This window comes from Sceloporus occidentalis, unplaced genomic scaffold (assembly GCF_023333645.1).
Source record: "Sceloporus occidentalis isolate IW3139 unplaced genomic scaffold, rSceOcc1.0.p SCAF_4, whole genome shotgun sequence".
In the NCBI taxonomy this organism is placed as follows: Eukaryota; Metazoa; Chordata; class Lepidosauria; order Squamata; family Phrynosomatidae; genus Sceloporus; species Sceloporus occidentalis.
This window is the reverse complement of record NW_028316984.1, coordinates 25,400,932-25,422,295: the sequence shown is the minus strand read 5'-3', so window position 1 is coordinate 25,422,295 and position 21,364 is coordinate 25,400,932. Positions and strand designations below refer to the sequence as shown.

At 39.2% G+C, this 21,364-nt stretch overlaps 1 protein-coding gene across 1 annotated transcript in view; it reads right to left on the bottom strand.

Annotated features, from left to right (window-relative positions):
* LOC149313647 (dynein axonemal heavy chain 7-like) overlaps positions 1 to 21,364 on the bottom strand; it is a 200,027-nt gene that overhangs the window by 123,764 nt on the left and 54,899 nt on the right. Inside the window, exons 13-22 of the mRNA XM_089519551.1 lie at positions 20,915 to 21,042; positions 20,010 to 20,088; positions 18,018 to 18,242; positions 17,396 to 17,542; positions 14,897 to 15,582; positions 13,373 to 13,559; positions 8,344 to 8,537; positions 6,088 to 6,286; positions 1,863 to 2,003; positions 1,127 to 1,339 (exon numbers count right to left, since the gene is read on the bottom strand). Coding sequence (XP_089375677.1) covers positions 1,127 to 1,339; positions 1,863 to 2,003; positions 6,088 to 6,286; positions 8,344 to 8,537; positions 13,373 to 13,559; positions 14,897 to 15,582; positions 17,396 to 17,542; positions 18,018 to 18,242; positions 20,010 to 20,088; positions 20,915 to 21,042 — 2,199 coding nt within the window. The remainder of the gene's footprint in view (positions 1 to 1,126; positions 1,340 to 1,862; positions 2,004 to 6,087; positions 6,287 to 8,343; positions 8,538 to 13,372; positions 13,560 to 14,896; positions 15,583 to 17,395; positions 17,543 to 18,017; positions 18,243 to 20,009; positions 20,089 to 20,914; positions 21,043 to 21,364) is intronic.

The following is a 21,364-nucleotide window of genomic DNA, read 5'->3' as shown; positions in this document are numbered from 1 at the left end:
GGCGGTCTGCGGGCACCGCCAGTTGCTCTGCAAGGGAGCAGCAGCTTCCGTACCACACGGCTCCCTAGCAGAGCAAAAAGAAGCCTGAAAATGGCGCTTCTTTTTGCGCCCCGGATGTGACACCGCAAGGCGCTAGTCGCCACTCGTGGCATCACATCCGGGGTGAAACGTGCGGACGCTATGCATCCGCTACGTCAAGATGGTGGCGCCCATATGGAACAGGCGCCGCCATTTTGTACATATCCAGTATGTACTAGGGTTAGGGGCATCAGGAAGTGGATACGTACTTCACACCCGTCCGGAACGGGCCTATGTTGCACAATTTTGAGCATAATTTTGCTTGAGTGGGAGATTAGTGCTATGGTCCTATAGTTGCTGCAGCCTCTTGTGTCTCCTTTTTTGTGGATAGGGGTGTGTACTGATCATTTCCAATCTGTTGGGTCTAGATTATTGGTATCCTTCAAGAATGCCTTCAGTTGTGCAGCCACAACCCTCATGCATCATTCTTAAAAATGGGTATTAAAAATTGGAGAATAAATACCCTAAATCATTGGGCCCATAGTGGATATTTTTCCTGTCTTTAAGATCAGCAGTCTTCACTACCTCACACAAACCAGCAACACTTTAAACCCAGGGGTCATCTTGCACTGATCAATGGGATATTTTAGATCTCTGTCCTACTCATTTTAACCCCAGTTCAAATGCTCAGTACTTGGCTCAGGAAATAAATACTGATTCACAAGAGTCAGATTAAGGCCACTCAGCTCAAACATACATTACTGTGCTGGGGGGGAAAAGTAAAATCTAGACTTCTCCAGCAAGATCAAGGAAACTAAATTCGGTCTTTTGACAGAAAATGTTTTATCTGTGAGTCTCCTGCAAATTCAGCAAGTGTGCTGGGAACATGGTGATGAAAAAGTCATTTTAATTATAAACTGTATTAGTATGACTATTAGCCATCTTACCTCAGAGTCCACAGAATGATGGGTGAGATATCTTTTGTCATCAGCAAAAGAAAAAAATTGCTCATATTCGTGTATCTTTCCTCCTGTGTCAGCAAGTGAATCTAAATTGAAAAGCTGTGAACAGAAATTGCCTCCTAATAGGATTCACCAACATCACTTACCTCCCAGTAGTACCTAAGCTGACTTAGCCATTCAAAGTCACTGTCATCAATGATGTGCTTGCTTACGAGGGATGCCAGAACATCCCTGGCATGAACATCCAATACAACGAGCGCGCCAAGAGTCACGCGGTTCTGTTTTGACAATTTCCCTCGCACCAAGGTGACAATGCCATCAATCTGCCCATTGCACTGCTCCAGGTAACTTTCAAGGGCCTGAGGGAGGTTGGAAAAAAAACACATACAGATGGATAATTTGCCACATAGCCACAGAAACTCACAAAACTCCACCCATTGTGCTTTGTTTAAAACTAACCTCCAGGTTTTTGACAGTTAACAGTATGCTGGTGGATTCCTAATGGGAGAGCCCAAATCACCTACACAGGTGTTAAGAAAGATCTATATAAGAGAGGATTAATTCATCCCCAGAATCACCTGTGATTTTGAAGATAACTACACTCAGAGAGGCAATTTCTGCCCATGAAAAATGAATGAGATCAGCTAGAATTTACCAAAGACAAGTGTGTGTTTGTGTCAGTAACCAGGCAGCCATGCCCACTGGTCTCAAGACTACCTCAGAGTTAATGCAAACAGACAGCTTTTTGAATTCAAATTATTGACACACCAAAACAATATACATTGTTTTCCAAACTGACATCATTGTGCGAGGGAAAATATCATTAGCAACCATCTCTGGAAATACTGGTTAGAAGAGTCATTGGTATTCAAATATGCCTACCTCCTGGCCATTTTTCATAGCTGTTTGCACTTCTGAGGTCCAGAAAGTCTGGGATACGCAAAGAACTGTCTGTCCAGGCCATTCTCTTACCCAGTTTATACGGAGAGAATTTGGATAGGCTTCTATTGCAGAAGCAATCACCTGGAGATAAGAAAAATGTCAAAGAGATGCCAAAGGAAGATGAAACCGAGGTCTGAATTTACAACCACAATGGCAGCAGAACTAACTCCCTCCAATCTCAAACTAACCTGCCTTACAAGGGCTGTCATCTGGATAAAAATGAGGGTAGGGTAAATCATGTATGTGACCTTAAGCTCCTTGGGAGGAAAGCTGGAACATGAATGTAAGAAATAAAATTATTTAATCCTCATTTCCAAAAATTTTCAGTGGCATTCAGCTCCTCAGAACTAAGGCACAGTGCAGACAATTCGCTAGGTTACAGACCTTGTTGCAATGGGTCAGGTGCTAGGAGAGACACATCTCTTTGTTATGCTTATGGTGTTACTGTGAGACACAAGTTAAGCTACGGTATAAATTCATATATAAGTCTAGAAATTTTAGTCAAAAAATTGACCCACAAAATGTCAGTCGACCTATCCACAGGCTAATGTACATATTGGACTTTAAATTTTATGTTAAAAAAGGAACCATCCCCTGGTGAAAAGAAGAGTGTAGGCTATCCTTGAAGCATTGGCTGCCTCCTTCTACTCTCTGATCTATCCAGCTTTTGGTGTGAGCACAAACAGTTATGCTTGATGGGATTTTATAAAGTTCTTTGGCATTGTTTTCATTTGTTCCATCCTTTAGATTCTTTGTTACATGTTTTACCCTTGATTTATCCATGGGCCATATCAAAATCCATAATTTTGGCCCCAAAACCTGCCCTTGATTTATGCATGAGGTCGACTTACAATCTAGTATACACAGTACATGCTATGCTACATTTGTAGTATATGGCTTCAAGTGCCAGTTTTGTTATTTTCCCATTCCTTAGCCCCTTGGCGTTCGGGACAGGAGCAAATTTGAGGAGGGGAAAACAACAAGAATATGTTCTAAAGTCTCTTTTCTCATGTGCTGCAGCCCTAATCTTGATTGGTGGGCCAGTTTTGACTAGGCAAACTACATGCTTACTTATGAGTAAAAGAGCCCAAAACATTAAACTGAGGCTATCATACAGCACTATGCATTTAATACAGTGTAGTGAGCCTTGGCTAGTGCTTGGATGGGAGCCTATCAATGACTACCTTGTGCTGTAGGCTTTGTTCAGAGGAAGGGACTATCAAAACCACCTCTGAGTATTCCCTGCCTAAGAAAACCGAGGAAATTCATAGGGTCACCATGGTTCAACAGGCGACTTGAAGACACACACACGGTTTACCTACATATGAACATAACATGAAAGGTGATGTCTGAAGTGCATGACTTCCCTGCTATTTAGGAGCAGCAACAGCAATTTGTGCAATTCAGCTTTTCCGGGGTATTATAATGTGTGCAAAGCAACTGTATTATATCTTATATTTTAGCATGGCAGGAATACTCTGCTGCAACAGCTGGATTTTCAGTCCAGAATCTGATCCATGCCTTTTCAAGTTCCAAGCTTGACAACTATAGTTGCCTGCCAATTCAGAGCACATGAATTTAAGAGGAATTAGCTCCCTTGACTTTGAAAATAATAAATCAGCGTCCATCTAAGGATGATGGAAGAATTGTCTGTAAGCCTTGTCTAGCCTTGATTGACATAAAAAGATTAAAACCACATGTTTAAAGATTACCCCATTCAATGAAGCTTTTCAATCTAAGCATCAGGAGATGAGGCCAGAGTAAAGTACCATATGACAATTACAATAAGAAAGGAATGGAAAGGAACAGAAAAAGAAAAAGAAAAGGGGTTGACTAATTGGGAAGAAAAAATCAATATAGTTAATGGAGTGAATTTAAATCAAAAGCATATTCAAAAATAAAACTAGCAATTTAGCATTTTTATCATACTGTATTCACAGTATTCACAGTATGATAAACCAGCATGACAGCCAGTGTGTCATGGTTTGAGTACTAGACTCAGACACTGGGAGACCAGGGTTTGAATACTTGCTCAGCCATGGGAAACCTACTTAATGATCTTGTGTAAGCCACACTTTTTCAGCCTCAGAGGAAGGCAAGGGCACTCCCCCAAACAAATTTTGCCAAGAAAACTACATAGTAGCTTGAACTCTCCATAGAAGCCATGATGACTACACTCAGTCTGTCATACTCAGAAATGTTTTCATGAGGAGACATAACTCATTAGAAAAGACAACAGTGTTTGGTAAAGTAGAAGGCAGTAAAAAAAGAGGGAGACCACATTACAGGTGAATAGACTCTGTCAAGGAAGCCACTGCCCTGAGTCTTCAAGACCTAAACAGGAAAGTTGAGGACAGGGTGACTTGGAGGTCTCAGATTCATCAGGGCTACCCTAAGTGGAAGTCAACTTGATAGCAGTGAAGAACAAGCCACAGTATAACAAACTACTTCCCAAAAATGGCTTTTTTGTTTGTGGTTCTGGTGTAATTTTTTCAGTGTTTACAGTTTTGTTCATTGCAAATTAATTCATGGCAAATATGGCTGCAATATATACAATAGATTTCAAAGCAGCTGGCATCAATGGGAAGAAAAGTAAATATGACCTAAGGATCCAAATTTTTATTGTGGAGACCAAAGGGTAGGAGAAGCTGAAGTTTAGACTATCCATTTTTAAGCTATGCTGTTCAAAGCATTGTTTTCAAATTAGCTATTATTTGCAGAAAATTCAGCATGAGAAAAAGCCCACTTACGTCTAACACAAAAACACATTAAACCCTTTTAAAAATGCCAGCATTCAAGACTAGTTACATGTCTTGCACCATTAGTAATTTCAAATATCCCAACATGTATAAGGACTTGTTCAGTGATGAGAATGCATTCAATGCTGCTCGTCACAAGCAATTTATGTGATTTGGAGAGCAGGAAAATGCCTGCATAAGCAGGAGAACACAATATCAAGACCAGCCCTTAGTCCACAGGTAGGAAATATGTGACCTGCGGGGTAAATGCAACTCCCATGGCCATTTTTACAGTCATTGAAAACCTCTAGACATGACAATTCCGTTCAAAACAAATACAGAGGCTCCTTTGTTTTGCCTCCCAGTAACCAGAGGTTTTACAAAACATGAGATGGACATCTGGATACTTCTAATTCTATTTTGGGGACACTAGAGAAGTTCACAGTGGATGCCATGGATCCAGAGATTGCTGTTCTCTGCCTTACTACTTAGGCATTCAAGTAGAGAAAGATAAACTCCAAGATAACATATACAGTACTTAAGCACCTCACCATGAGATGTTTTAGGTTCAAAATATTTGACCTGAGCTATAAATTATGGTACCCATCCTTAATGTCTATTCTGATGCATTTTCTTGCACCTACACTGAGATGCCACATTTTGTATCATTGCATTTCTATACACCATGGAATGGCCCATCTAAAACGCTCTACCTGCTGATGTAGTAAAACTTACCAGAGAAAGAATTTGGGAAACTACAACTATGACAAACAGTTTATCCTAAATTAGTATCCAAACCACTGCAGGTAAGTTTTTTTCCTTGATCCATGGCATGTCATTTTCAATACTGTCTGCAAGTCTCCATCCCACAGAGGGACAAAATACAAGTTACACAAATGCCATGTAAGCAACTATAGTACACAGTTGTGAAACTGCAGTAATCACTGCAAATGTGTGGGTGGTGTTAGCAGCATAGCAAAAACAACACATAGGGAAGAAAGTTGCACAAAGTTGAATCCTTTCACCACCATCTTGACCAAAAAACAATCCACTATCTTCTGATACTGTTTGTTCTAGTAAGCACCACTAAAAGTAGCAGTTGGGAAGGCGGAGAAGTCATCAGGTTGTTGCTATGCGTCCCAGCCCTGTTCCTACAAAGGAGTCCCCACAATAGTAGAAGCTTTTCTCTCAAACTCATACCAAAATGTATATGCAGAAGTGTCAGGAACTGTATATGAAGGACAGGTACAGGACCTGTACAAAGGAGTGTCACAAAGGAAATTTTGAAATTTGACTTACAGAATTAACATAGGGTCTACATTGGCTACAAAGAGAACAGCAAAACTTCCAAAAATACTCAGAAAATAAGAACTATATCTGTTTGCTTTTCTATGGAAACAAACTCAAGCCAAATGTGCTTTATTTACCTTGTGGATAGAATTTATCATAGCCGTTTCCAGTTCAACTAACCATTTTTCCACTTGACCTCTAGCTTTAGCTGTTGATATTGTGTTTATGAGTTCTACCACTTCTCCTTCACTGCTTTTCATGTGTGTAATATCCAAGACTTCAGTAAATTCAACACTCGCAATTCCTTCAAAACATTTCTTCAAGTGAGGCTTTACCCTGGAGAAATGAAAGAGAGGATTAAGAGAAACAAACTTTGCATTACAGAACAAGTTACGACTTCTTCAAAGAACAAGTTATTTACACATTGTACATTTAAATTAATAACTTCATACTATCGCAACAAGTCAGAACAGTTAATTTTATCCACAGACATTTTTCATGCCTATATCACACTTGCAAAAACTCCATACATTAAAGACTGCATATTTTTGCAGTAAATCCTCTCCAAAGTACATTAGGCACAGATACAGCAACCATGGAACATTTCTACTGGATTTCCAGCAGAACAGTGGAACGTACCAAGAATTGTATATTGCTTTAAATAGTCTGCAAGCCTGTAGTTGATGACCAATACCTAAAATGATTTTATGGTCCTTGTACTTGTTTTTAGCTCTCATGGCTTCAGGAGGTGAACCCGGAAAACTTTAGAGCTATGAGAATGACCACTTCCCCCAAAGCTTTACTGCTGTGATAAATAGTTATTCCTTTGCCTCATTTGTTGTTGCTATGAGTCTTTATGTTGACTCTGACTTATGACAATCCATTTCATAGGATTTTCTTGGAAAGATTTATTCAGAGGAGGTTTGCCATTGCTTTCCTCTGCAGCTCAGGAGAATATTACTTGCCCAAGGTCAACCAGTGGGTTTCCATGGCTAAATTAAAGCCCTGTTCTCTAGTGATATGTCCACACTGTAGAAATAATGCTGTTTGATACCACCAAATGCTGCAGCTCTATCCTATGGACTCCTGGGATTTGTAATTTTACAAGGTCTTCAGCCTTCTCTGCCAAAGATCGCTGGTGCCTCAGAAAACTCAGGATTCTGTAGGATAGAACTATGTTAGTTATCATGGTGTCAAACTGCATTATTTCTACAGTGTAGATGCACCATGGGACCACAAGTCCAACACTCAAACCACTAACCACATTGGCTCTCACTGCCTCATTTGCCATACTGCAGTTCAGTTTTCATATTGAGAACCCAACTCAACCTCTGTTTGCATGGCATTCAACAAATGAAGAAAGGATCACTTTGGCCCTCCCTAATATTTGTATGTTCAACCTCACATGAGAAGCATATAGGGCAAAAAAGGAGGAAGAGTAGAGTATTTTGAGAGAGCAGAACAGTTTCAATAGTAGAGGGTGGAAGCAATGCAGAAGCAAAGATTTCAAGAAAGGCTATATTGGGATCAGAGCTTGGAAAAGTTGGCTGGATGGGTTCCAACTTGGACAGTGGTTCTCAAACTGTGGGGTGAGACCCCCAGGGAGCAAGCAAGAGTTGCTCAAGGGGGACAGGAGACTTGGAATCCCTGATTCCTCCTCCTCCTCCACTTGCCAAACTTCTGGAAGAGAAAGGTAAGGAGGGTGCTTGGAGCCTCTGCCTGAAGGAGGAAGAGAAGGAGGAGAGCTATTTCCCTATAAAATGTTAAAATATGGATATTCACAAATGTGTGGAAGGAAATATGCACACTAAACAAACAAAATATTTTTATTCATGCATTATGTTGAGCTGGGGGGGATGTGCATATAGATGTAAAGGGGAACACAAGGGTAAAAAGTTTAAGAACCACTGCACTGGGGCATTCTCCCGGGTAGGAGCTGTAATTTTAAAATGTAGTATTTTTTTTCAAGCTTGAGTTGATGTAAGAAAAAAGAGACAGAGGAGCAACAAGAAAGGCAGCAGAGTGCTGGAGAAACATTAGGGAACAATCAAGACTACAGAAAACTTGAAAGACCATGATTACTGTAATGCAGGAGCCGTATGATCTAACAGTTGACCTGAGTTTTACTAAAGGGATAGACAAAAGGCATTGTAGTTTTTACAGCGTTGTAAAAAGAGAAACAATTCAATTCATCAACAGAGAAATATAGGGAATAATGGTGAGAGTGGTTTTAAAGATGAAGCCATGGCTATATTTCTGTTCAAAAGGGTAGTTTAGCAATTGATAAGGCAAACAGGTATACATACTATCTTGAAGAGAACAAGTTGTTTACCCATTAAAATGGGTAATCCTTAATGAAAAATGTACACAATGCACTTTGAGTCTCACTGTACCGTGTAGGATCTTTGGTCTCTGAGAGAATTTCAAGCAGTTCATCGTTGGATAAGAAGAAGAATCTAGGGAAGAACAGTCGCTTCTTTTCTAAATACTCATTCAGTCCTTTAAGAATCAATTCCAGGAACTCATTGGACTTCTTCAGTCTCTCTAGCATCTTATCGATCATCACTACTGTAAGAACATGTTTATCCTGAGGGTGGCAAATGATAGTAATTATTAGGCCAATTTAAAATCTGGATGTTATATACTTTACATTTAGGCTCTACAGCTAAAATGAATTTGTTCCCTTCTCTTCAAATTCTCCTCTGCAATTTTTTAATAATGAAGATTTGTTCTGAACATGTTCCCACTCCCTCTTCTGACAGTATTTCACAGAATCATACATTATTAGAGCTGGAAGGAGCAACAAGGACCATCCTGTCTGGCTTCTGCCATGCAGGAATACACAACTAAAGCACTACTGAAAGATAAACCACCCAACTGCTGTTTAAAAGAAGGAAAGTTCACACCCCTCCTGAGGTAGTATATTTCACTGTTGAACAGTTCTTACAATAAAGCTCTCCCTAATGTTTACATGAAATCTCTTTTTTTCATAATTTGAATCTATTGCATTGTCTTCTAATCTCTGGAACAGCAGAAAAGAAGCTCGCTCCATCTGCATGACATCCCTTCAGATATTTTAAGATGGTTATCATGCTGCCTGTCTTCTCTTCTCCCAGTTAAACATACCCATCCTTAAGTCATTCTTCATAAAGCATAGTATCCAGACCTTTCATATTCTCTGTTGCCTTTTTCTGAACACGTTCCAACTTCTCAATATCACTGCGTACTATGCCCCTAGAACTGATTGGCTTTTTTTGGCCATTGCATCACACTCCTGACTCATGTTTAGCTTCTAATAAGACCTTGAAATCTTTTTCACATACACTGCTTTCAAATCAGGTGTTCATCCTATATTTGTGCATTTCATTTTTCATGCCTAGATTAGTACCTTATATTTATCTATATTAAAATTCAGTTTGTTAGTTTTGTTTGTTTTTACACTTTGTGTTAATACTTTTTTCATATTTTTGTATTATTTTTAAATTGTACTGTTTTTATTTTGCTGTAGGCCATATTGAATACCTATATCGGGAGAAAGGTGGGATACAAGTAAATAAAATAATAATAAATTTGGCAATCTCCTCCTCTTTCCATTTCTTATACATGTCTCTTTTAAATCTCAGCTCAAGTGAAAGATCTCTGTACATCTTATCCTGAATTTGGGGAGTGTTTGTATGAGCAAGCTTTCATGCAATGTGTGATTTTTGACATTTACTCTTCAGTTTTTGTCATTTTGCTGATATTTTTATATGCTGTTAGCTTTCTGCTTTGCTTTTGTGAAAATGCAAATCTTTGACTATAGCAGCCACTTTGACTGGTTCAGTCATTAATCGATAAGGTGGAACAGAGCCCCACAAAGGTTTTTAAGATTGCAGAGGGCTAAACATAGGCAAGCAGGTTGTTATGAATGTTGCCTATTTACAAGTACTATCATGGAGAAGACAAATTACTCTTCCCATCCATTATCACTGAAATGTCCTTAAATATGAAGATTCTTACAAGCACCATATAGACTTAGAAATGCTCACTATGCGTTTAATATATGCACAGGACAGACTGCATGCAGGGAAGCTCAACAATAATTGTTGCTTTTATATTTCTTAATATTTGATCATTTAGTATATTTCTGATTGCCTGAAGAGGCTGACCAAATCGGAGGCCTTGGTTGGCCAAATCCGTCAGATCATTTCAATCAAGGTTCAGTCCCCTCCCAGGTTGTCCTTTTGGGGGAGATTGAGCTCTAATGTCCCAACCCATTTTGGGATCTATAAAGTGGAATATAAATGTGCTCCATAAATAAACAATGAACAAAGTGATATGTGATTATTGACTAAGCATTCTCTTAACTTTCTGTATTTGGCTTCATCCGACATTCCAAGATTTTACAGCAAGAGTTCAACATTTTAGGGAATATGACAGCTTGCTATAAGGGCCAGCCCAAAGACAAATTGTCTACACAACTCACTATCCCACATAACAGAAGCCAAATTGTTGGACTTTAATTCAGCACTATCCTCTGACATATCTGAGGGCAGCAAACTAGTTAACGGAGCACAGTACAAGTTTTGTGGTGCACACTTTTAGAGAGAGCAGAATGAATATCTGAGGGCTTAGGAGGAATAGCTGGGGAGCACATACATTGCTGTACCCCAATATCTGACCACTGAGGCAGCTGCCATACTCTGGTGACAGACCCAGCCCTGGCTGGCATATATGCAGTCAATGTTTGAGAGCACTCTTGGTGATTTCTGAGCTGGTGTAATAAAGGTATTTCCTCAACATGGATTTCTGAGTTTTTCTTACAGCCTACACTGCAACCTTTGCTTCCCATTGTGAATGTACATTAGTCTTTCGTGACCTGACACAAAACGTGCCTCTTCTCCCAAAATGTTCTTGTAGTTTAGAATTTAAATAACAAAAATATATATATTTTAAAAAAAATAAGAGGTACAAAGCACCACTGACAACAATGTGAAAGGTAAAACAGCAAACAAGGGGAACCTCTGGACCTCCAGGTGTTCTGAACTTGAACTCTCACAGTTTGTTATCACTGGCTCTGTGGACCTGGGCTTATGGAAGCTCAAGTGCAAAACATCATTTGAAGTCCAAAACCTCCTCCCCCTTGCTCTGCAGAATGTTAGCCAATGTTTCCAAGATGAGTAAAATCATTCTAGGACACAGAGAGCCTTCCCTGAGAATTCCTATCATTATTACAATAAGAGTAGTGATGCAAGAAACAACCTAACATCATCTTTAGATTATACTGGGTTGGTTCGTCTTGGCTGGTGTTGTTTCCCCTCCCTGAGTTTAAATATCCCTCGTTTCAAATAACACTTTATTACCATTTAGGACACCTCTTGTATTCTGCATTTGTGGTGTCACATTCCAAGTGCTAAAGATTTTCTTCCATTATCTAGCTTCTAGATGTCATTATTATTATTATTATTATTAACCTTTATTTATGAAGCGCTGTAAATTTACACAGCGCTGTACATACAATCTTTTTAGTTAAGACGGTTCCCTGCCCTCGGGCTTACAATCTAAAAAGACATGACACAGAAGGAGAAGGGAGTGGTGGAGGGAGAGGGTAAGAGGTCCAGCAGTTCCTCTCTACCTCCGAGGCCTGGACCAAGGCAGATGGACTGGAGGGAGGGTCATGGCATGGGATATAAAGAAACAACATATGTGTAGAACCACAAGAGAAATGCACAGGTGCACTGTAGTGGTACAGGCAGGCTATGTGCACAAATTATACTCACATACCATGGTATGATCCTTGACCATGGTACCTACTTTCCTCTGGTATCCTGACTCTTCTGTCTCTCTTTCCTTTGCTTTTTAATCCTCTGCTCAGAGGAAACATTCTGAATAATGCCACAAGAGCACCCTCAGGTGGCAGCCACATGCAATTTCAGTGGACACATTTAGCACACACTTAACTAAAAAGGCAGATACACATACACACCCTGTAACATTATTTCCATGATTTTCTCAGGAAACAGGGGACTGGGAGATAAGCTCCTTTACCCACATTTTAATACTAAACTTCCACTGATATTTAAGAGCTACAACTGAAATGTAGCTTGACAAACAAATAGGACAACTATGATGTTTTTCAACGCACAAATGTAATTGGTGAGTGATCTGCAGACAAACAAGCTATATAAGCATACAGCGAAATTGTGACTAATCAACAAACTGTTCAAATGTCATGCTTGTATAGCTCCTCTATGGAACCAACCTCTTCTTAAGTTTATTTAAACAACTTCTTTCCCTTCTCTTTTCATACAGAAAAAAGATTGCTCCTTTACACCATTTGTTTATCGAAAATAGCAGGGAAATCACAGAGCAATTTCATTCATATTGATCTGAGCCACATGGTAAAAATTTTCTGAACTGGGATAAAACATAAGGCAATCAAAAATGCTTTTACTATTTCTTATAGCTATTGTAAAACATAACAGCAAGTCAAAAAATCAAGAGAGACTTAAATTTAGTTTATGCTGATATGGGATACACATTCCCACTATAAAATCCGGTCACTGTTTCTAGACATACACTGCCACCATGTGGAAAAAGAAACCTGACAATTTATTTACACATAAATGTTCAAAAATGTGTTAGTTTTGAGACAATGAGTAGGAACAGCCTCATGAAATGCAAAAGATTGCAACTTGACAACTTGATCAAATACATTATTATTCAAATGTACCATCGAATTAACTATATAATTCCTGAGTTAGTATTCTAAGATGACAAATGGAGTCATTTAAAAGTCTTTAAAGTCTATGTAGGGCAGCCTTAGGTTGAATTCAATGGTGCCATTTTGCTAGGGAAAAAATGAGCAACTTATGTTGACTGAAATGCCAAAGACCACAAGAACCACCACCAGGGTTGCAAACCAGCTGCTGCTCCCAATGAAGGCTGTGGCAGTAGCAAAACTAAACCTTCCCTCTTCCCTTATTTCATTTCTATTTAGAATATTTATATCCTGATCTTTTGCCAGACATACTTGCTTATCTCTTTCTCATTTTAATCCAAGATGTGTTGAGTGCATATACACTCTGTTTGCCCACTGTGATGAACAGAATGATGAATTCGAGAGGCCTGTTTTGATCCAGGAGGGTGCTTCTATTTCTTACAATCCAGATGTTATTCTCACACAACTAAGATGTCTCATGTCCCTACAGTTACTTGCATTCTATTCATACCTTCATACTAATCCATCTAATTCCCCCAAACAAATGAACCAAAGCTGGTGATCAGAAGAAACATGTGCAATTAATATACTTAATTCATGAAGTTCCAGTTGCCAGTAAAATATGCTCCAATTTGTTTTTGTCTCTAGCAGCAATATTTTTTCACATTAGTTCTTATCAAAGACATATCACGTTTAATTATTTCAAAGAGAACAATTACTACCTGAATGGCATATTTCATGATATCCTTCCACGTTTTGTCCACAGCGGTGAATCGCCTACCTTCTTCAGGCATCTGAGCCATAATGTCAGGAGAACTGAAAATTGGCTCCAAATACAACCAGGTAGCCTGAACCTTGAGCCATTCATCCAAAATTTCCTGTACCAACAAAAGCTTGGATTCCCATTCTCTATAAAACAGAAGACACCAAGCTTCAGAAGCATGCTTTTAGAAACAATACTTCTCCTTTGAGGAGACTCCAACAAGGAAATGTTAACTCTAGAATTTTCCTATTTCTGTGATCTGAGAGCTGGGAATGAGGAAACATCTCTGACTCGGAGGTATCCCATCTCCTGTTCACCAGGGAAAGCAATTTCAGAACATGTGATTATTAAACAATGCAATAGTTCATACTCTATTCCCCACTCCCTACACTACCAGAAAAAATAGTCCAAATTATGAATGAAACTTCCAGTTTTGGAACAGGAAATCTCAGGTTCTTCCCCCTTATCATATGATGGGAATGAATAAAATGTATAACCAATATGAAATAAACTAATTCAATTTGCTTGCTGTTTTCTGAATTCAGTACTCCCCATCCCTTGCAAAAATTTCTGCCAGGTGTTATGTGGTGAAAAGAGTACAGAGAAAAGTGGGAAGTACACCTTTATCCTTAAGGAAACATGAAGTGACCATGAAGGTAAGGAAAAGCCAACGGTCTTGCAGAAGCCCTACTGCAAAAGCTTACTAGGTATCCCTGTTATTTTCTCTCGGTATTTCACCTCTCTCAATTGCATGAGTTTACATGAGATAAGAACTGCAGTATCCACAGCACACTACAAATAATATCATATTTAAAAAATGTCTGAAGAAAGATTGCTGAGGAGCTTATAAAACACATACAATGAAGAGAGAAAGGGCGGGGGGAGAAGCTCACTCCTTGAAGGTCTAGCTAAATTACAAGCAGAAACTGGAACGAGAGAAGAACCAGAAAGAGCATCTATTTTCCCAACTACTTATAGCTTTGGAGGACACATCACCTATATATTTTGAATCTTACAGATGGGGTAGACATTATATAAATACATATAAGATTTAAAATGTGAACCTGAAACATTTCAGGATGTGATCTGAAATCAGTATGCCCAACTTCACTTTTGCTGATTCAGTCCATTAAATTATTAAAGCAGTGGTGGGGAACTTTTGAAATATCACATGGATTATGAGGGCTGAACACTTTCCACCATGCTTTCCCCATAGAAAACATATCTCCCAGCTATCTTCTCCTGAATGGGTACTTACAGTCTTATGGAGAGAAAACACACCAGGGTGAAGCAGTTTTGGGAAGGGAAGAACCATAGGTAAGGTCTCCTTCCAGCTTGCCTAGTAGACTCTTTAACTAAGCTTTATTTTTTTGCGATTATCATGTGTAGTTTAGCCTTTTAACTGTGAATTATCAATGCCACTAATGACAATAGGTCACATGCAAGCAATGGTGTTGAAATCTTCCATTAGGAAATTATTTACCTCATCTTTTTTTCATAAGGTTTGATAAAAGGAGAGCCTCTCATGGTCTGTGTTTTGACAATATGGTCATCCAGCAACATTTGAATGTCATCCACAGCTGATAAAATATAAGTTCCTGTTTCTCTATAAGAAAGAAGAACAAATTCCATGGCATCCCATTCGGAAATCATTTTCACCATGGCCTTCTCAAGTGAATGCTCTTTGCTGGCTGTTTCACTGATGCCTTCAAATTTTTCCAAGAATGGTTCAAGGTGCATATCAATATATGAAGAGACAGTTGAATCTTCAGAGGGTTTCAATGAATACCCAACTATTTCTGACATAGCTTCCCAATGCCGGTCTTGCAAACCAGGATTGCAGATCACTTGAATCAAAGGAATGTGTTCCTTAAATTCCTCCACTTTTGTTTTGATTCTCGTTGTTAGAAATAAGGCATTTGGTGAATCATGAAAGGTTCTCTCTAGCTTATACAGTGCACGCCAGTAGTTTCCTGTATCCATCTCAACTTGATCTGGATTCACCTTGGTGAATATTCCATCCATCCAGTTTCTGTATTTGGTGTTAAATTCTACTGTCATGTCATAAAGTCGAAGATATGGATTCAGTGTGTCTTGAATTTTTTTACGTTGTGGATACTGAGAGGGTATCCATCCATATGCTTCCTCTTCTGCATTAATCTGATCAATCTAGAGATGCCAGAGATAATTTTTAAAGCCTTAACACAGGCCTCACATTAAATGATAACTCAACATTACACAAATGCAAGACACATATATGGATTATGCAATAACTATCAGCATAGTCACTGCAGTACAGTGAGCCCTTGGCATTCTAGGGTTTGGTTCCAGGACCCCTATGAAAATCCATGGATGCTCAAGTCTCATTATATACAATGGAGTAGTAAAATAGTGTTACCTTACATAAAATGGCAAAACTGAGGTTTGCTTTTTGGAATTTAAAATACATATATATATTTGTTCAAGCTTTGGATGGTTCTGGGTGAGTATCTTTTAGGCAGGTACATGTAAGTTGTTCAGTGGTTACTGCTTTTGTAATAAAGGCCAGCTAGGTTTACAGAAAAAAAACCCAAAACTATACTGTATGGTGAAATATCAGAGGTTTCTACTCAGGACTGATTCAAATAGAATGCAACCTTCAAGGACCTTGCAGAAAGCAATTTACTAATGAACCTGGCAACAGTGATTTCATCACATGAACGGTAAGTTGTAGGGGGGAAATGAGGTCATATCAGTGTATGCCAAACAGCAGCCTAAGTGTGTGACAGAGCATTCATGTAACTGCAATACAACAAGGCAATTTATAATACATATCTTTTGTTATACCTAGAGGTGTGCACTGAAGAAGGCAGAGAGTGGGAGACGAATCACCCAGTCTAAAGCTCTGCTGGGCTCATGCCAATAAAGCAGAAAGAGAAGTATGCAATGAAGAGGGTGGGGGGGTTGCAGAAAGAGGTTGTTGTCTCCATAGGAGACAAAATATGAACCACACTCAATAATTAGTCATAACCAGCACACTAAATTGTGCCTGGAAGCAAACTGACACCCAGGAGAATTGTTGTGCCAGGGGAATTGTAGGGTCCCTGTAACAAGTCTGGCTGGATCAGGTGAGGTTTCTGAACACTCTTTAAGCTAATTACAATAGTCCAAAAGGGATGTAACTAAGGCATGTACCACCATGGCCAGATTCGATGGCTCAAGGAATTAGTGCACTTGGCGCACAAACTTTAAATATGCAAAAGCACTCCTGGCCACTACAGAAACCTAGGCCTCCAGGTACAAAGTTGAGTCCAAGAATATATCCAAACTGCAAACCTGCATCTTTAGCGGGGGGTGGGGGTGGTAACCCAGTCTAACACAGGCTGAATCCCTATTACATCTGATGAGGTGGACTATAGTCCACAAAAGCTCATAGAATCAAGGAATCACAGAATCATAGTTGGAAGAAATCACAAGGACCATCCAGTCCAACCCCCTGCCCTCGACATGACCATCCAGTCTCTGTTTAAAAGCCTCCAAAGAAGGAGACTCCACCACCTCTGAGGGAGTGTGCTCCACTGATGAACAGCTCTTACTGTCAATGAAGTTCTTCCTAATGTTGAGGTGGAATCTTTTTTGCTCTAATTTGAATCCGCTTCTCCGTGTCCTATTCTCTGGAGCAGCATGTTATGCATTTCTTTTCCCCATTATTCTTCAAGGTGTTTCTTTAAGAATTTTTGCACTATGGAAGACTAACACAGCTAGTTTTGTCAAATATTACTGCAATGAAACTGACTAGAATCATGTTGTCCAACTAAGTAGTGTCTATTCTCTCTGAAATCTCAGACAGGGATATCTCCTACCATCTGGCACCTGAGAACGTTTAAATGACAGATTCCAGCAAATGAACATGAGATTGTTTGTATTCTGTCATTAAGCTAAGGCACTTCCTGACAGAAAAGATCACAGTCTGCTATGAAGAAAAATAAGCATCTCTCCTTACCTTATCAGCAGCTGCATCGAGCTTTGTATTCAGTGCCTGTGCTTTTTTCAGATACCTATTGACTTCCTGAAAGTCTCCATAAGAATAAAATTCTTCAACTTGCTTACTATAACTTTCCAGTTCTTCCACAAATCTTTCACAGCGTATCTATTAAACATAAACAAGTAGACAGAGGGACGTATCACTAGAAATCTAGGCACACACTCCAGTATTATAATACAACAGCAAAATTTTACAATAATTAAGTAGTATTTTGGGGTAATATGCTGTGATAATCAGTAGCCTGTCAGGTCCCTATTGCTTTGGCAGTGGCAACTTTGCATTTAACCACTGAAATCATAGGGAAAGGTCTGCAAAGTGTGGTCCTCCAGATGTTGTATTGCAACTCCCAGCATTCCTCACCACTGGCTATACCAGCCAAGGCTGGGACTTAGTTTACAGAACCTTATCCTAGAAACACAACCTAGATAAGCATGCAAGTAATTTCAGTTATGATATCAGTATTGTGGCAAACAGTCCCTGTTCATTCTGGAGGTCAGCATAATTCCCACCCCTGCTTTGAGGGCCATCCCATGCAACAGTCAGTAAACCAGGAACCATTTAAAAGAAAAGGAGCACTAACTTTAAGGCCTTCTTGAAATTGTTCTGTTTTCTCTTTAATTATATTTCTGTGTTCCTCAAAAATATCCCCCATTCGTCCATACCACTGGAAGACACTATTGTTCAGTCGGATATCTACTGGCGAGAAGTTTGTACACTCTATCAGGTAGGCAAGGCAATTTTTGGCATCAATCAGTTTCTGTTCCATCTCAAGCATGTCAACTGTTTCCACTTTCTCTATGTAAGCCTAACAGAGAGGACACATTAAACAACAGGTGTTACTTGCAGCAATACATTTCTGTGCTCTTTGAACCTGCAAATAATAATAATAATAATAATTAGGTGTGGCAGGACTCCCTGCTATTTGAAAGAAAGAGAGAAAGAGAAAGAGAGAGAGAGAGAGAGAGAGAGAGAGAGAAAGAAAGAAAGAAAGAAAGAAAGAAAGAAAGAAAGATCATTCACGTTCTATGACAGAGTTAGGTGCAGATCAATAAATGTTTCATAATGGTTACTTCAAGCCTTCTTCATTACAGTAGTATAATTTTAGCAGCATGTATGTGTCATTTTGTGATTGATATTTTTCTGCATCTGGATGTCAGAAATCTTTCTGGATCTACGGCAAATCAGCTAGAAATCTACCAGTAGGTCCAAATCTACCTTTTGCCCATTCTTGCTACAATGTAAGTCAAAACTCAGTGGAGGCTTTCTACATTAGTAGAACCTTGCTCAAACAAGGTGTTGAAGCCGTGTACCTTCAAGTCATTTCCCACTTATGGTGACCTGAGGCGACCCTATCACTAGATTTTCTTGGCAAGATTTGTTCAGAGGTTTGCCATTGCCTTCCCCTGAGGCTGGGAGAATGTGACTTGCCCAAGGTTAACCAGTGTATTTCATGGCGGAGTAGGGAATCAAACCCTGGTTTCCAGAATTGTAGTCCAATACTCAAACCATTACACCACGCTGGCTCTTCACCAAAACAAGAGCTGCCCATATTTGTCCAGACTCTTCTCCTCCAGCAGCCCGAGATGCCCCAATCCTTCCTTGTACGGGAAATTCCTGTAACTCCCAAGGAAAGGGAAAGAGCTTTCCTCCAGTAACTACAAACCCCAGAATGCCGCCATGGCAGTTAAAGTGAAATAATAGTGCTACAACATTATAGTACAATAGGGCCCCAAGGGAACTCCACTGCTGTGAGAACAAGGACAGGGATGACTATTTTAACACAATTAAGGAATGAATACTCCTCTTATAGGTACCATGTCAATATGCCAGCTGTCTTACCACGCCTTTGGCTTTCAGACCCTTTTCATGCCTTCTCAGACACAGAGGCTGATTGAACTTTTTAATACTTTAACCCATCAGTGTGTAGAACCAGTGAGTTTGCCATAGAGAAAGGTGCTGTGATACTTCATCCTAACCATCAAAGTTGCTCCCAAGTTCCACTAACACAGTGAGAATGATATGTTAAATGATACTTTAAAAAATAGCATAGAATTGGCACCACTCCACATTCAATGATATGTGAAATATTTTTCTTCTAAGGGAACTAGATGGTTTTCCATATTCTAAGTTTCCCAATGAACCTGAATGGTCCTCTGACTACTGTCTGTGTAAAACAGTATTTTAACTGAGGAGCAAAGCATCTAGGGAGGGCTTAAATACCATAAAGGCACCACATCCCACCTGATTTTCGAAGCTAAGCAAGGTTGGTCCTGTTTAGTACTTGGATGGGAGACTGCCAATGAATGAATGGGTAAAACTGCTTCTGGGTATTCCCTGCCTAAGAAAATCCTGTGAAATTCATAGGGTTGCTCTAGGTTGACAGGCAACATGAAGGCACATAATAGCTAGGCTCAAATTTAGCTTAGCCTATGAAGAGCAGCATACAATTACTGGTCACTTGTTTTCAAAAGTTCTTTTGCATGGTCTACAACCTTTTCCAGAACATAGAGAATCTTTCCTTTCTGTTTTCAAAATGATAAAATCCATTTATTTTCAAAAGAGACACACATACCTTAAATTCCATCAGCTGATGTGTGTTTGATGGAGTGGAAAGAGCTTTCTCTGCTATCTTCTCAAACTCATCACAAAGCCTGGAATTGTACATTTAAAAAATATAGCATAAACAAAACAACACATACATATACAACTACTTTCCAGATATATTCCACTTCACCTGCCAGTATCACAGTACCTCAAACTTCTACAGATTAAGTCACTTCCTATGCCTGATGAAAAAGGAAAAAGACAACCTTCCTATTCCAAGTACTTATGACCAAACCGCAATTGGGGTGATTGCCTTAATTAAACAACTCAGGAGTATCTGTGGCATAGTAGGGGAAAACCACCAGTTAAGATAAAGACAACAGTGTTGAGACTCAAAAAGTGTTGAGACCTATAAATTGATTTGCCAAAAAAGCCAACACATACAAACAGAGTAGAAGGATGGAAGACTAACAATCTGGGTATTCCCATCAATCTTAAATAGTGTTTTAACTGAGCTCTTTGAGTGAAACATATAATAGCATAAGATATATGATTTACAAAAGAGAGTAAAGCATCTTTTAAAAGAGAGGTGGAAACCCCTTAGTTTTTCTGATGTTTTGGGCATCATGTCCTAGAAACCCCAATCCAAAGGTAAGATAATGTAGGAGTTATGATCCAAACTATCTGAAGTTCTCCCATCTCTGTTTTACAGGAACACAGCCTTATCCACCAGTAAACTTCCCAAAATAGGTCTGAGGCATACAATGATACCTGCATGAGTACACATTCCTGTTCATCCTGCAGTCTTCTCGAGGCCCCACTGAACTGGCTGGAAACTAATGAGGATTCAACTCCTTATTGATAGATGATAGCTCATGACCAGAGGTGGATCATGGACACATTTATTCACAACTTTGAAAACACAACATTTACCTTGTATTAAGATCTTGATGATCTTTGAACATTTTGGCAATAATTTTGCAACAAATGCCATCAGCTCGCTTTGTGAGGGCTCTGATCAGCTCATCGCAGTGTAATTCAAACATTCCTAAACGAATACACTGAAGCACAAGTATTAATGAGAAAAAAATTAATAACAAAGAGCAAGAATCACTTATCAGAATCACAGAGAGAGTCATACAGAGATCCAAAGAGACCATAGATCCTTCTTTTCTTAATGACCAAAAGTAATCTTGCAAATTGTTCACAGGAATGTGTCCTTCTTTTTGTCTTGTTGTTGAAAAAATATCATAGCAACTATAAGGTACTGGTGAAGTTTCTTTCAGCCCTGTTTAACATTTGCTTTCAAAACTAAAATCTCTGTTTCTACCAAACTATGCAAAGGAGGAAGGAAATGGACCTATAAAAATGGTGAAGGGATTC